Source organism: Tiliqua scincoides, chromosome 2 (assembly GCF_035046505.1).
Source record: "Tiliqua scincoides isolate rTilSci1 chromosome 2, rTilSci1.hap2, whole genome shotgun sequence".
Taxonomy (NCBI): Eukaryota; Metazoa; Chordata; class Lepidosauria; order Squamata; family Scincidae; genus Tiliqua; species Tiliqua scincoides.
Window position 1 is genome coordinate 190,570,219 of NC_089822.1, and position 16,280 is coordinate 190,586,498.

At 39.8% G+C, this 16,280-nt stretch overlaps 1 protein-coding gene across 1 annotated transcript in view; it reads right to left on the reverse strand.

Moving 5' to 3' along the window:
* Nucleotides 1–2,485: 2,485 nt before the first annotated feature.
* LOC136638899 (collagen alpha-1(III) chain-like) overlaps nucleotides 2,486–16,280 on the reverse strand; it is a 133,999-nt gene continuing 120,204 nt past the window's right edge. Inside the window, exons 40-41 of the mRNA XM_066612927.1 lie at nucleotides 12,316–12,354; nucleotides 2,486–10,610 (exon numbers count right to left, since the gene is read on the reverse strand). Of these exons, the coding sequence (XP_066469024.1) occupies nucleotides 10,608–10,610; nucleotides 12,316–12,354 (42 nt within the window). The 3' untranslated portion in view covers nucleotides 2,486–10,607. The remainder of the gene's footprint in view (nucleotides 10,611–12,315; nucleotides 12,355–16,280) is intronic.

A 16,280-nucleotide genomic window follows, 5' to 3' on the forward strand; every position in this document is an offset into this window, starting at 1 on the left:
GAAAATGGGATAGGCTCGGGCCCAGGTGGACACATGCAACATATGGGGACTGCCTGTAGGGCGGATGGACAGAAATGGGTTTAACCCATGCCAAATTGTAATGTTTTTGTCCCCCGTGTACAGTCCTGGTAACTTAGTTCAGCCACATCTCTTGCATTTTGGTTTCACACAAGTCCCTCACTGGCCCTTGCTGGGCTAGCATGGGCGGCAGCCCAGCGGTGAGGCTTACAGATGTGCCTTATGGCATGTTTTGCAACAGTGCTCGGCAGCACGAAGCCGTGCCGCAGAGCACAGGATTGGGCTCTAAGGCGGCTTACAATTTATCAAAAAGGAAAAAAAAATACAATTTATAACAACAATGAATAAACTCAAAAATAAATAAATAAAATCCAACTTGGAGGAGGGCAAAGCAGGGCCTAGGAGAGAGGGGGGTTATTTGTACCTGGGCCCAGGATCAAAAAGGGGGCCCAGGAGCCAAAGGAGGGGGCCCAGAAATTTCCTGGAATTTGACATTTTCCGTTCTACTCAGACTTGTTGCCCACCTGGATGCTGGAAATTGCCATGAGCTTGTGGCTGCAGCTATTTTCAAGCCATATATGCTGGGCAGAGGAATGTATGCATGACACTCCTTAACATGTCTTGGAGTGTCATGTCTTGGAGGAAACTGGACTGCTACAGTAGCTCTTTGGCTTGTGGATCTGCTTACCATGAAGGTATAGGAGCTCAAAGATACAACTGTGGGGCTATAGCTGCTGCAGTATGTTTTGGTGCAAACAGGATACTTTCCTTTCTAGGGTGAGCCTAAATAGAATGATGCTAATTTTCTGCATGATTGTCTATATTTAAAAGATTTTAGATTGGGTTTTGCAATCCAAATGCAAAACAAAACAAAAAGGCTTTGAGCCCTTGCTGAAACACCATGAGGGAGAGGGTAGATCTGAATTCCCCCAGAAGGGAGTTCCATAATTGTGGTGCCATTGCTGAGAAGACTTGCCCTTGTGCCTCCATCCCCCTAACTTGGATATCTACTCAGAAGCAAGTCCCATTGTGTTCAGTGAGACTTACTCCCAGGAAAGTGTGGATCGCAGGATAGGATCGCAGTCTGAGTTAACCTGCTACAATCCTATCCATGCTTTTTTGGCAGCAGCCATACTTCTGAGTAGGCATGCATAGATTGGGGTGTTAACCAGAGTGACTGTTACACTTATTACTATTGTGAATAGCCTTTCCAGATTATAGGATAACAGTGCCTGGCTTTACCTCTGCCATCCCTAGCGCCTTTTTAGTCCCGCATTTTAGTGTTATTTCTGTTTCTCTGTTCCTGCAAGAGTGTGTGTCTGTATCCGCCCACCAATAATTTACTTTGTGCATCTCACGAAGTGGAACAGAGTCCACCACAGCTTAAGTTGAAATAATTAGTCTTTAATATGCAGTAAGAATGTTGTTTTTAGCAATAGACTAACACTATTCTTCCTCTATAGATTGAAACTATTATTAATGCATGTAAATTTGAAATTCACCAAATGTTCACAGATGGTACTAAGTCAATATGGACAAGAACCTGCCCAAATCTGACACTTCAAGTGGCTTGTATGGGAGACCATCGTGTGTATGTGCACTGACATCTTTACAGCCAGCAGGGATTACAAGTGTTGTTTAAAATTAGTACGAATTGGATATGGAACCTTCCATAATGGCCAATTCCATGGCTCTGGGAAGCTCTCTAACATCTGGCAGTCAGAGCTGTACTTACCCATGGAAGTTTCATTCATGGTCAATAGCCATTGCTAGACCTATCCTCTATGAAAGTTATAGCTAACAGAGTTTAAATAGACAGCAGCGACACAACAGAACAACACCAAAATCTCACCACAGCCAGAGAGTTATGAATTACTGCTCTGCTTACGAGTTGTAGAACCCAATACCTAGATTGTCACATTTGTTTTTTAAAAAATTCCAAGAGGTATACTGGTTTGTGTAAACCAGGCTTCTCAGTAATTCTGCTAAGCCATTATTTCCATTTAAAAACAACAACATTTGGTTCTATCCATATGTAATACTTCATATCTGATCTTGTCTTTCTCAGATCCAATTGTTTTGTGTTGATGTTTATACCAGCTACCCACCACCAGGACAGCAAATGAAGGCTGAGATAAGATTGCCTGGCATGCCAATCAGGGAAGCTACACTTTCCCTTTCATCATGCCAGTTCAGGTCCTCTGGCCAGCAATGTCAAGAAAATCTATTAAATGGGAGTTACTACCCACTTATTACATTCATAGGTCAGGCTGTTTTATATTAAGAAAGTATTTTATAGTATACTTTGTGATGGGACATATTTCCAGATAACTTACTGGAAAATTATGGTTCAGGCTATTGGGTTTGAAAAAAGTAATAGCACTACTAATTTTCATTTAAATGCCCTGATGGTTTTGTAGTTTTGGTGATTGATGCTGCAGGTTGATATATTCACATAATAGAAAACTGATCTGTACAAGAAGCACTTTATTTTAAAACTATCCAAATATCAACTCTTACTACAGATGAAAGCACAAAACAATGCCAAACAGTGCAGTATCTGTTTTAAATTTACAAAACAGAATTGATCAGTACAAGTTTACATTTTAATGCATAATACTGTGTTAATGCCTTCATTTTACAAATAGTTGTTCCCCCATATTACAACTAAATATAACACTTGTTCTGGCATGTACCTGTTAGAAACTTTACAGAAAGGTGTACAGCTAAACATGTTCATTGCATACAATATTCCCTTCTAACTGTTTTAAAGCAAAGCTATACGGTTTACTGAAACTTTGAAGTTTTTCGTTATAAAGTGTGTAAATACATTCCACAAAATTCTTCATAAGAAGCACAATCCTTGAAGCCTTTATGTTTTTCCTAAATTCAGTGCCCAATGAATGGGATTATTCACGTGAAAAAGAGACTTGTATGGGCAATTTGCAAGATCAGGTTCCACCATAGCTAAATATGACCTGTTGAGCTCTTCATTCATTTGCACAATCATACATCTTTTGTATACTTCCTGATGTCAGATATTTACTAGATTCAAAAGTTGGAATATGTTGATTTTTCCTGATCATTGCACTTAGACCTTAGAAGAGATTATATGGAGGCCATTTTTGGATTGCCATAGGGCTGCACTTGATTTAAAGGAAATTGATTATTGGGCCTCATCCTGACACACAGTTATTTTGTAGTTCAGCACACAGTAGAACAGAGGTCAACAACAGAAAAGCTCCTGGGCCTAACCCAGGCTCTTGTGAGATGCTGCTTGGCCACCTAGTTGGCAACTTAGAGGTGAAAGAAGTATGGAGAAAGTGGAATCTGACAACCAAAGTTAGGTTTAAGGCATGAGATGCTGGCCAACCACACTTCACTAAAAGATCATCCAAGAAAATTGCTAAGAATATTGTATGTTTTGCAAGACAGCCAATCAAACTGGCAAAACCTCACTATATGTTATGAAATGAATATTCAAACTTCAGTTCAGTTTCCTTCTATGCAGTGAATAGTAGTATTCAGCACTGAAACACCAGTCAGATGATTACATGCAGTTTTAAATAGGTAAGCAATAATGTAGCTATGTATTTAAATTTCTAATTTGGGTATCTATTTAAAAATAAAGGAGAAATGTACACAATAAAATTGAGTTCCATTATAGGAAAAATTCAAATTACTCAAGAGGTAGGGCTAAACTGTATTTATAATTACAATAATCATGGCCAGCCCCATCCACAAAGCATATGGCTTGCATTGAGGGGAACAGCTGACAGACTCAGGGTGCCCTTCACCCTGAGTGTGCTGCCATCTCCCTCCAGCCCACCACAGATGGAGCTGCATTAATCTGCCTCTCAACCCTTGCTCTTTCCTCATGCATTTTCTTTAAATAAATATGAAATATAAGACACACTGAGAGTTTCCGTCATGTCTTGCACTTCCTGTTTTGTTGAAAAGGATCTTGCAGGAAGGAGTGAGGTGATAAGAGGCTTCATTGCCACCCTCTGCCTGGTTGGGGGTTGGGGGGAATGTATAGCACTGAATTGATGACAGCACATCCTGTTGGGCTGTATATATTCAGAATACACTCCAGTTGAGAAGTAAGCCAAAAATGTTCATGGTATTGATTATATGCTTTGCTTTAAAATCAGAAAAGATTTTAAATGCTGTGTGGGGTAGCATTTTAATACGGATAAACACTTGGACATGAGCCAGCAAAATTAACACATATTTGGATTATAATTTCATCCCTTCAGAACTGTATCACTTATAGCCCACACCAAATGCACAAGTCCAGCTGTTGAGTGTTGGGAGTATTTTCCTGTCATGAAAGCACCTCCATATGCAGAACTTGATCTGCTATTTTAAATAATGTGAATATGAAAATCTGGAAGTGTTACAACAAAGCAGGTACTTAAACTACTGAATGAACCTAAATGGAACCCTAATACACGAATTATAAAACTGCTTTTCCAAATGAGAAGATTGTCTTCAAAAACAAAGCCATAGAAGCGAGAGTGAAAAATCAAATAAGTATCTTGAGTATTTGCTTTTCCTAATGCTTATAAGCAAATGAAGAATTTCAAGAGTTGTGCAACAAAACACTCTTCATATGTATTATTTAAATGTTAAAGCACAATCCTATCTATGTTCTATTCAGAAGTTGGGTGCCACTGAGTTTCACTGAACTTACTCCCAGGTAAATGTGCACAGGACTGCAGTCCAACTGTGCTTGTGCTGTTGAAAGTCAACTAAATAAACCACTTGTTTGTAATGTTCAGTTACAGTGACATCTAGTGGTAAATTGGTAGCTCAACTGCCTTTATTCATAATATATACAGCAGTTTCATTAAAACGTTACTTCTGTGCAATGTTTTAAAGCCCTATTTTTTTCTAGGGTTGTCAGCTCTCACTGACGTTAATTCTGATGATGGCCTTTCCCCCCAATGAGATATAATGCCATTAACAGTGCAATCCTTTGCAGGTTTACTCAGAAATAAACTCCCAGGAAGGTGTGTATAGAATTACTGTACATTATAAGTCAAGGATGCATTGTCTCAGTAGTAACATGGAGAACAGTGCTGAGTCCTGGAGTTGCCAGGCCAATCTTGAAGACTTGCAGCCCTACTTTCTGTAAATATCCAGAGCGCCAGAGACCAATAATAGTTTGTAAAGACAGTCATAGTGGTAATTAAGATTAATGAAGAGAAATTGCTCAAATTATCCAAATTTATAGGTTTCTAGGAGGACGCATCTGTAAAATAATTTTGCATAGATATCCTGATCATGACCACATTCTTCACACAATACTAATAGTAGAATTATGACATCATTGTTGTAACAGATTTGTATGTGCTTTACAAAAAAGAGACTTTTTATGAAAAGACTTCTTGCCAACATAGAGCCCAACCTATCCAAATTTCCAGCACCAGTGCAGCTGCAATGCAGCCCTGAGGTAAGGGAATGAATGTTCCCATACCTTGAGGAGGCCTCTATGACTGCCCCCCCCCACCACAGGAAGCAGCACATGCCCCGTTCGTACAGCTGCACCAGCCCTGGAAAATTGGATAGGATTGGGCACATATACAGAAGACTATCAGAAGTGGAGCCTCTTTACATTACTTCTGTTTGCAATGCTCTCTACAATGTAAAATACTCACATGCCATGGTTGCCACAGAGGTCGGAGGATCTTTTCCCCACTGCTGCACTTCCCTGTTTTAAAAAGCATGCAGTGATGTGGAGAATAGATTGTCCCATGGAAACAGTTATTACAGGAAGCAATGTAAACATGGCTGCCATGTAGCTGTCTGTCTCTCTCAACAGTAGGTGTGTGATCAAAAGCATCTAGTTCCTTTAGCTGAAATGTCAGTAAGTTATGTGTAATTGGGGTTAACAGTGTGTATCTATAATAAATACAGAACAGCAAAGTAAAGAACCATATGCAATGTTTTCTTATTGACAACCAGGCAAATACCATAACTAGCCCACCTATGAAGCTCTGTAGTATGTCATGAAGCATCCCATTGCTGAGGTTTATTAAGAGTGAATACAATCTTTTGTAGCTTACATAATGTAGTGATTAGAAACTTGGATTTGGGTGTCAGAAAATCTCAGCCTAGGAGCTTAGTGGCTGCCTTGGTCAAATCACTTTCCCTCATCGCTTTGAACTCCTTGAAGGAAGAGAAAAATTAACTTGCAGTTCATAATTCCAAGTCACAAGTTTTAGATTCTCACATTAGTGGTAACTAGGACATTGCCTTCTCCACAATGAATTGGAGAATATAAAGTCAGTTTGTTCAGTTGTTGCAGTGGAGAAGGGCTTTAGTACACTTTTGAGATCTCTCACACATGGAGTTTTCTTTCTCATGCTGTCAATCGTATTTTTAAGAATGCTTCATTACAGCAATTTTAGCAATCAAATACTTCTAGATATTTGTATCAATTTTTCCAGTGCTGTCACAAATGGCTGTTGACTGAGAACACTTATTATCCCTGGTAAAAAAAATGATTTGGCTTCCTTTGCAAAAAGATTAGCTAAAATTCTATTATGCATACAATGGAATTGAATTTCAGAAGCATCGATCCAGAATTGCATGCGTGCAATTTGATTTCTTGTGACAAATTTTCATCACAAAAGCTAGCCTCACAAAACCAGCAAATTACTTTTTAAACGATTCAATAGTCAAAAAGCAGCATGGGGATTTGGCACAAGTGATTTTAAAAGGGAAGATTAATAGAATTTAAAGAGCACACTTGAGGGTTTTGTGGGAGCAGCTTTTGAGAGGTCTCATAAAAATTCAAGCCAGTACATGGCCAAACTTTGTGGAGGATAGCCATTGGTTGAAAATTGATAGCAAATATGCACATGACATTATATATATTAGCAGACCAGCCACCATCAACTTACTTTCACACCACCTTATGCTCTAATCTTGTGATACCACTGAGAAATCAGCAGTGGATACAAAGGATAAAAAAGCTGCACTACAGACTAGAGTGTCTTCTGCTAAGACAGTGGTAGTGGAGACTGCTCTGCGCCTGCAAAGGCTTCCCTGGTGTGGACACTGCTTACCGTTCTGTGGGGGTGCCTTGGCAAAGTGCCTCCAAGTGTCCCCCAAGTGTCATTGTGACCAGCCACTTCTGACCTCTGATGTCCTGACGGGCTTAGCACCTGGATTTCTGGGCAGAATACCCAGAACAGTATGGGCAAACGCTTGGGGGCAAACAGAGGTGCTTTGTCAAGGCTCCCCGATGGAACAGTAGACACTAGTCACACGGGGGTGGGCTGTCAAAGGGCACTGGATCTAGCCTGTAGGCCATAGTCTGGAGGATCCTGTGCTAGGAGATAAAACTGGAGAAAAGAGTATGCGGTATGAGAGCTGATGTTGTTGTCCATGCGCTAATGAGAATTGCCACTGATTTTTGCCACCTGTAAAAGAGCATTACATGCAGAAAAGAGAGTTTGGCACACAACGCTTTGACTTTCAAAGATGCTCTGAAAGTTCATTTCTTGTATGGAAGTTAAGAGTATTACAACTGACGATTTAAATAAACATCTTTCTTAACTCAGTGTAGGTCATCTTCATTTACACAACAGTTTAATAAAATTACAGAGCAAAATAATGTCACTTAGACCACTGAAGTCATAAAGTAAAGCGAATATATATAACCCATGTTAACAAGTGAAGCAATGTTAACTTCATAGTCTCAAACTGTTTTATGCATTGTAAGCATCTTCTAACATGAAGAATTGTACTATTTTAAAGCATTGGGTTGGTTTAGATGCTACTTCATTGCCCAAACGGACCTTATATGTTAATGGCCTTGCACACTCGTGGTCCTAGCCATGTGAATTGTCCTAATCTCTTCCCTTATGTCTGCGAAAACTCAGGTATTTTCCTATAATTGTGTGGGAGGGAACAGTTTTGACAAACTACCTCATTACATGGACAGATAAACCTATTAGATTTATTAGCACGTAACTACTGCTGCACCCAGTTATAGGAAAATTTATTGCATTTCCCCATATGTGAAAGGACAGGTTAAGACCATATGGGTGTAATCCTAACCAACTTTCCAGCACTGGCCTAGCCGCAATGCAGCCCCAAGGTAACAAACATGTCCTTACCTTGAGGAGGCCCCCTTGACTCTCTCCCCACTGCAGGATGCAGTGCACACCACATTGGCACAGCTATGTCAGTGCTGGAAAGTTGGTTAGGACTGCACCCTATGTGCTTCATGAGCATGCACAACAATTCATGTTTGGGACCAGTTTGGGCAATAAAATATCATCTGAGTTTATAAGGTTTTTATGCGCAGTTATAGAAATACATGCTATTGCTAATGATTGATGGGATAGCAGTCCAGAACCCTCTTATACTTACACTAATGGAGAGCATTGTATCAGCCTTACAGAAATGAACTCTAGCCAGTAATGCAAAACAGCACTTTGGAATATACTTAGATCTGGTTTGGGGAATGAGGGCTTAACTCAAAATCAGGATGAAGCCAATTAGCACCAATATAAAAGGGAGAAAGGAATCCAAACTTCCTTGGTTTCTTCAAACCACGAAGTCTGATGTCCCTTGGTTCCTGTAAACACTTGAATGATCATAGCTTTGTGATTGCTTATCATTGGCAGCTTGCCAATATTCAAACAATATGCTGATGATGATAGGACTGTGGTCATAAGTTCTATAACAGTTCTTTTATAGGTAGCATGATCACCGGATGCCAAGAATATCTCTTAAGAACCCCCAAACTAATTCTGTAGCTTTCTATCTTCAAAAAAATCCCCAAAATATTACTGTACTTACTGTGGATCTCATGAAACTTATTTGTTAACATTGTCTTGCCCACTGAATACAGTTTAAGATTAAAGACTCTTCAGCATTTTGTGTAAAAGACTGAACAATCAAAACCTGGCATCTGAAGACAGCTTTGCTAGTATGATGTTTATTTCTGCTAGTCAGTAAACAAGGGATGGGTTCAGATGCTTGTTAAATCATGATTAAACCATGCAGTTACTACTACAACCCTCTGGCTTACCCGCTCCCTCCTTCCCTTTGCATATGAGGGGGCTGTTCCTGCATCTGGTTTAAACAAACTGGGTTTCATTGTTGCATCAGAACCTGCAATGCCTAGCTTGTTTCAACCTCAGGATATCAAATTGGGACTGAGTTCAATTTAGGCTGTGTGTGAACATGTGTAAGCTCTTGGAATGAGTAAGATGTATCTCAATTATTGCAATGACCAAAATAATGATCTATTCCCCTAGTGATTTTATTTTCCCTTAGTTGTGTTTATGATCACAATCTAATGGGGCTACCTACAATTCTATGCTTCACATAGGCTGGATAAGCCCCCCCACAAAAATTTACATGAGTGTTGAAAGAATGTTGCCTGTCATTCACACTTCAGATGTTGCTTTAGGAAGTGCACTGAAACACAGCGCACTTGTGACAAACAGAATTGTATGGAGCTTTTCCTTAGACACTTTCCTTTGGAGAACTGAAGCAAGAGTGGTTTAGAAACAAGAGCTGTTTCCATGATGAAATGATTATACAGTTCCTGATTAAATTCATGAATGTTTAACTATAAGAAGTTTTGCTCAAGAAGTGCTTACAAAACCAAATAGTAATACTCGAGGCATGTGCAGATGGGAGTGGAGAAACAAGGGGAAAAAATGGGGATCCAGTTGTTCAGTGTTGACCCAGCAAGCCCTGCAAATCCAAGGAAGTAAGTGCTGTACTTCACACAGGAATTCCTTCCAAGATTGCAAACATGAGTTGGCACTAATGGCCTGATGAGGCTATGGAAGAGCTTTGAACAGAATTAGTGTTATGTTCCAAATCTGTAAACTGAGATGAATTTCATACCATTTTTTAAAAAGCTGTTTTCCAGCTCTGTAGTAATCGAGAGAGTTCTGCAAGGGAGTCTTTCAACCTTTTGTCACAGATCGTAGAAAGAGGTTTTCCCAGAGATAAAGTTTTCTTCATTCAGAGAAGCATCTTCAGACAATTGAGTTAAATAGTAATGAGCCAGAATGTAACTATTTTCATCAAGGCAAGTAGCAGCATATGTGGTTACACTTGTGTTTTCTTTCCAGGCTGGAAGTTCCTCTTACATTCATCCTTAAGTCATAGTCTGTCTCATTTCTAAGGCTGCATCTTTTTTTTGTTCTTTTTTGTTTTCTCTCCCTTTTGCATCTGTGTCTATGTGCAACAGAATTGCCGTTGAAAGCCAAAGTTTAGAAGAGAGAAGTTTCTTTTCCATGCAATAAGGCACACTAGGCAAACTTTCTCAGTGCTGTTAGTCCACACAGTAGCATTAGCAGCGCATAACATTCATTCCCAATACATCAGCGTGTTCAGTTATAAATTCCTGATGTTATTTATGCGTGTCCTATGGGCCTTGGACAGGTTTATATCTTAAAACTCCATACATGCCAGTATCCAGTATAAAAAAGATCAATATATTACTGTTGAAGACGTTGTTTTTGTGACTTTTCCCTCTTTTTTTGTATAAAAATTAGAAAAGATCAAAATATATCACACTATTATTTACACAGTTCATGCTTGCAGGATCACTGAAAAAAAACACAAACATGTTTCAAAAGACAGGCAGAACATGCTTCTCACTCTCATCCCCTGTGAATAACTGTACTTTGTTGATATGCTAGTTACTGGAATCACTCTGGACAATTCTATGAGAAGTATATTTGCGGACCTCTCCAGCACAATAAAGCTTTGGCTTTTAGGTCCTGTTCACATTATACAGATGTTATAGATGAACAGTACTTGTAATTATCCAGTGGCATGGCTGACTTCATTATACTCTTCTTGTCATGTGCTAGTTGGTTTAAACTCATTAATGACAATAAGTACAGTCATGCCTCAGCATCTGTGGGAACAGAACCCCTATGGATGCCGAAACCAATGGATAATGAAATTCCATGGGACATGGCATGCCAGACTTCCAAACACAACTGGAGCATAGCTCATTGTGTCCAGAGGGTGTTCTGGGGTCCAGGAAGGCTGTGTGCAGCCTCCCCAAGCCTAACAAGGCCTTCGAAAGGCCTTAGAACATCAATTCTGGGTTTTTAGAATGTCAGTTCCGGTTGTGTCTGGAGGGTACAAGTCAGTCCAATAGTCCATATTTGAACTTTTGTGGAATACGTTTGTTTTGTTGGAACAGGTATTGTCATACTAAGGGTGCAATCCTAACCAACTTTCCAGCACCGAGGTAAGGGCAATACAACTCCAAGATAAGGGAACAAACATTGCTTTACTTTAAGGAGGCCTACATGACTGCTCCTCAACTGCAGAATGCAGCACTTGCCCCACTGGCACAGCTATACCAGTCCTGGAAAGTTGGTTAGGATTGTGCCCTAAGTATTTTTATTTAAACATGGCCTGTGCAATCCAACCAATTTGGGTAGCTGTCCTCTCTATTTTGGTACAGAAGCATCTCCTGTCATTTGTTGTCCTTCTTTGTATACATAGCCTTGACTTGGATATCACAGTGAAGCTGAATAGACTTTTTAAGAATGCCTTGTTTGAGCTGACCTGAAAGGGGGAAGTGACTATGAAAATGTTTTGTATTCTCTGTAAAGATTTCCCCCCACTTTTTTTGGGCCAAACTCCTTTGCAAGGAGCACAAAAGTGTTTACTGAAAGCGTTCCCATTGCCAAGGCATCCAGAACAAAGCCCCTTGTTTTGCTGGTCTGTACTTCACTGGGTTGAAAAACCCTTAGTAGTAAAACAGGTCTGATTATCTCAGCAACTGGAATGCATTCTATTCCCTTCCTCCTCACACTTCAGCATGAGGGCAGTGAGATAGCTTCATTTGGCCTGAGCTATATTATCATGTAGAATAATCTGGTTGGCTGTGCAGTGCCATGACCTCATTACACAAAGAATCTTACTAAACAGGAACAACACTGTGTTGCTTGATAAAAAGTAGCTCTGAAGCAACAATATTTTATTATAGTGTGGAATGAAGTGTCCTCAGATCAAAACTGAAAATGGAATCTATATGTTCGTATTTGGGATGAAATTTAAACCAGAAATAATTTATTTGAAATAAATGCGGAAAGCAATTGTCTCTTGCCTCTCTGGCTGTGTCTCTGTCAGGAAGCTGCATTATTATAAGGACACTTAGTACAAATACCTAGATTTGCTTCAGTTCTTTTTTTGTTTTACAGAACACCTTTAGAATGTATTGGATTTACATTATTAACCAACAACAATCCACACTCAGCCCAAACAGAAACCCAAGAAACTCCACAATACCTTGTGCCAGCATCCTGGTACTGGTAATCCATCTGGTCCCTACAAGAAATAAAGAACAATTTTGTATTCTGTGGAAAAGTACCTAAGTGTGCAATTTAAAAGAAAACACATAACATTTTGTTCTTGTTGATTCTGCAAAACCTATAACTGTAACACATCTAAGACAAACATCCATGCAAAAATCAAATGCTGTATATGGACAAAAGTAGGTATATAGTAGGTACAAATCACATGTGATGAGAGACTTTTACCAAATTGCAGTTTACCAACTACTGCTTTTTTTGAAACTTAAAAACAAAACAAATGCATCATTAGCTACAAAAAGCTCTCGGACTTCTAGAGCATTTAGTTGCTCTACTTAAAACATTTCGATATATGCAATATTAAGAATTAGATGAAAGTAGGGAAGATGCACATTTTGTTTAAAATCTATTTTAAATTTCTTTTTGCTGTTTTTTTTGACAGTGTACCTGACCACAATTCTATAAAGAAGGTATGTGGGATGGACCCACAAATGGGCCAAATGCTGAACATCTGACTGCTATCTGACAATTAGGTCTCAAGATGTTGCATTATACTAAGTCAGACCATTGGCCCATCTAGCTGAGTCCTGTCAACTCTGGCTGGCAGAAGCTGTTTATGGTCTTGGGCAGAAGTCTTTCCCACCACCTGAGAATCTTCAACTGGACATATCAACATCATAGGAGGCCTGTAGTGGAGTGGGCTAATGCCCCCTGAGAAGTAGCTTCCCCTCCCATTGCTATACCCAGCGTTGAATCATAATCTAGAGACATTAAAATAAGGCTGCACTCCATTAAAATAAGGCTGCTGGCTCTCATGAAAGTCAACTCTGTCAACACTAGGAGGACTTACTTCAGAGAAGTTATATTTAGGGTGACAGCATGAATGCAAAACACATCATTATTTCTCTCAGAAATTTAACAAAGCTTGCCCCCCTCAGTGCACCTAGCACCTTCTTTGCCCCTCTCTCTGTAATTTTTCTGGTGTTGATGTTGACCAACAATTGGATGTGATCCCATCTGAATGTAAAGCATGTGTATAACAGAAATGATAATGTATTTTGACAGACGAGGGGGTCCTCCAGGGTGCTCAAAAACTTCAAAAATAAATAAACATTTCTTTCAGTACTAAGCATGGATCTGGGTGTGTGCAGATTTATATTGGCTTGCTAGGGAAACACTGCTAAGCACATGCAGCTCTTTCTACAATTCTTGGGCTTTTACAGATCAAACAGGCAGCTGACATGTTCTGGTAAGGATGATCTGTCATAGCAAAAGCTTCTTCAGTGATCTGCATGTTCCTACCCTCTACATAAAATGATGTGCTATCTTCCAAAGTGATAGGGAAACCATCAATTTGTTGCATTTTCTTCTCTCCTTAGGATGGAGCAGAAACATTTCCATCTTGACAGGGGTTTTCAGGGTGAGAAAGAAGGGGAGAATGTAGAAGAAAGCCAAGCAAAAGAAGCCATGCAAGAGAGGAAGGAAAGAGGGAGATACTATACCAAAGGGCAGAGCATATCCACACCATCCAGTTCTGGCAAACCTGGCTCCCCTTTAAAAATGAACTGTTAATTGAGAATGGAGAAATACACAGAAAAAGTTAATAAGGAAAGAAAGGGGAAGAAGGAACAGTATGAACGAAACCCCTCACACGTCTACAGTAACGTCATAGACTTGGGGATATTACGTGCACTGTAGTGAGAAGCAAATTTCTTTCTACTCCTGTTACCCACTGACTGATGTCCAATAAACAAAAAATAAAAAGTATGGGTTAGAATTCAGGTTTGTATCATGCCAGATCAAAAGCTCAAATGACCTTCTATGTTGTTAAACGTGCTACAACTTCCTAGCAAGTACCTGCTTAACCTGGAGGGGGGAAATTAATAGAGGCTCTTCTTTTCTGTAGCTGCTGGAATGAAGAAAAGCAAAACAAACAAACAAAATTGCTCCTGGGTATCAGATGATGAGCTTTTAGAAGTAAGAAGGGTTCCATGGTGGCTTGTGGGAAACTATTGACTGTCTATTCTTCTCCCTTGTTGTACCTTACTCCTGGAATCCCACCCCTGACCATCTGTAGGATGCTCCTTCTCTTACTTCATTTCAAAGCCCTCCTCAAGCCTGTAAGGGCAGAGACCTACCTTTCTTTCTACTGTAAAGTGCCATTTACATTGTTGGCACCGTAGAAATAATAAAATAGTAACAACAATGTAAAGTAGACGTACATGACTTCTGACCACCAACACAAAAGCAGTTTACCGCCAAGTATTGTCATCTGCTAGGTGTTTGCCTGCTCCCCACCCCATTTTTGCAGAAATGCAGTCAGTTTAACAAGATCTTGGTAGGCCACTTGGAAGGTAGAAAGCTAGAGGGATTTCTTTTGTTGGTGGATTCCAACTTGTGCATGTCCAGTATACAGAGAAAATCCCCATTTCTTTTGTGTCTTTGCTTTAGTGATGCAGATTTTCCAGTGTGTTTCAATTAGTACAGAAAGGGATAAAAGTTTCCATAGTGGTTTGTAGGACAGTATTAGACTGCCTCAATAAAGACATGGAATTGTATCCTTACAAAAATGTGCTAGCAAGTGGAAGAATGTTCTTGCACAAGAACCTCCTCCAGCTGCCCTGCATATCCAATCCTGAGGGCTGGGGCAAGCAAAATGGGATGGGGGGGCGTGTTGAGGGAGGCAGAATCAGTAAAAATAGTGCCCCTCTTATGCATGAACTGAAATGTCTTTCTATCATGCAAATCCAGGTGAGGATACAACCCAGAGTCTAGCTTGCTGGTAGCTCTGTTGAGGCAAAACATTGTCTTCAACAGTGTACGTGTCACGACAAATACAGCTTCAGCCACCACTGTGCCCTGGCTGCTCTGTGCCCTGCTGCTCACACTTACGCTGTGTGTCTGATGTGATAAACATTGTACATGATCCTCTTCATGATTAGGGATGCTGGGACACCAACTTCCATAATCACAAGGAAGAGGAATCCCTGTACAGCACTTGTTTCTTCAGACAAATACTGTAGATGTGGTAGGCAGAGGATGGAGCGACAGAGAGGGTTGGAGGCAGGGGTGGAACTTGACAGTGCACTGCAAGATGGGCTGTACATACAAAGTGTCTCCATGCTTTTTAATAATAAGGCTTCTCTGTTTACAAAAAAACATAGTTTACAACAGATGCACAACTGACCTGTGCAATCTATAGCAAACTGCCTTCCATTTACATACTGGATTCTTGCTGCGTCAGGATCTACATAGTATCAGTGCTGCAAACTCATTATTCTATTTTATTATTGTTTTAGACTCATAGCAGAAAGGCAGATGACAGAAGAAAGTGTCGACAGCGCTACGCTATTTCCATAAGAAGTAGAGGTGGGAGAAAACAGTGATAAAATAAGAACACATAATGCCACTTTCTGCACTTCTCATTTTTGTAAAAAACCAAAAACCCAAATCTGCAAAAATTCCCCGTTTTATTTGGTTTTTATTATTTGTGGTTTTATTACTTAATGGGGGGTGCAATGACTGTTGTTGCATCTGCTGACACTATGCTACCGATATCACCTACCTAGTACACTTTTAAAGCAATTATAAGTACAATGTAAATTTGGAATAAAAACACATAACACCACATTCTGCATTTCTAACTTTGGAAAACAATAAAAAATAAAACCATTTTCTCCCACCACTAATAAGGGAATTTGATATCTTGCCTTCTGCCATTAGCATATTTTTTCTTTTCCAGAAAAAAAGAACTGAATTCTTACATCAGGTCTCTCACCTATGTGAGATAGCAATCCTGGTCAGAACCAGGCTGCACAGGGACTGGGATGTTTGTTCTTTATCCATGTGCTGTTTTAAACCTGCAGATCTATGATTACAAAGACAATTTACTCAAGACGTAATATTGCTGCTTCAATGGTGAGTCCCCTTTTCAGTAGGGCA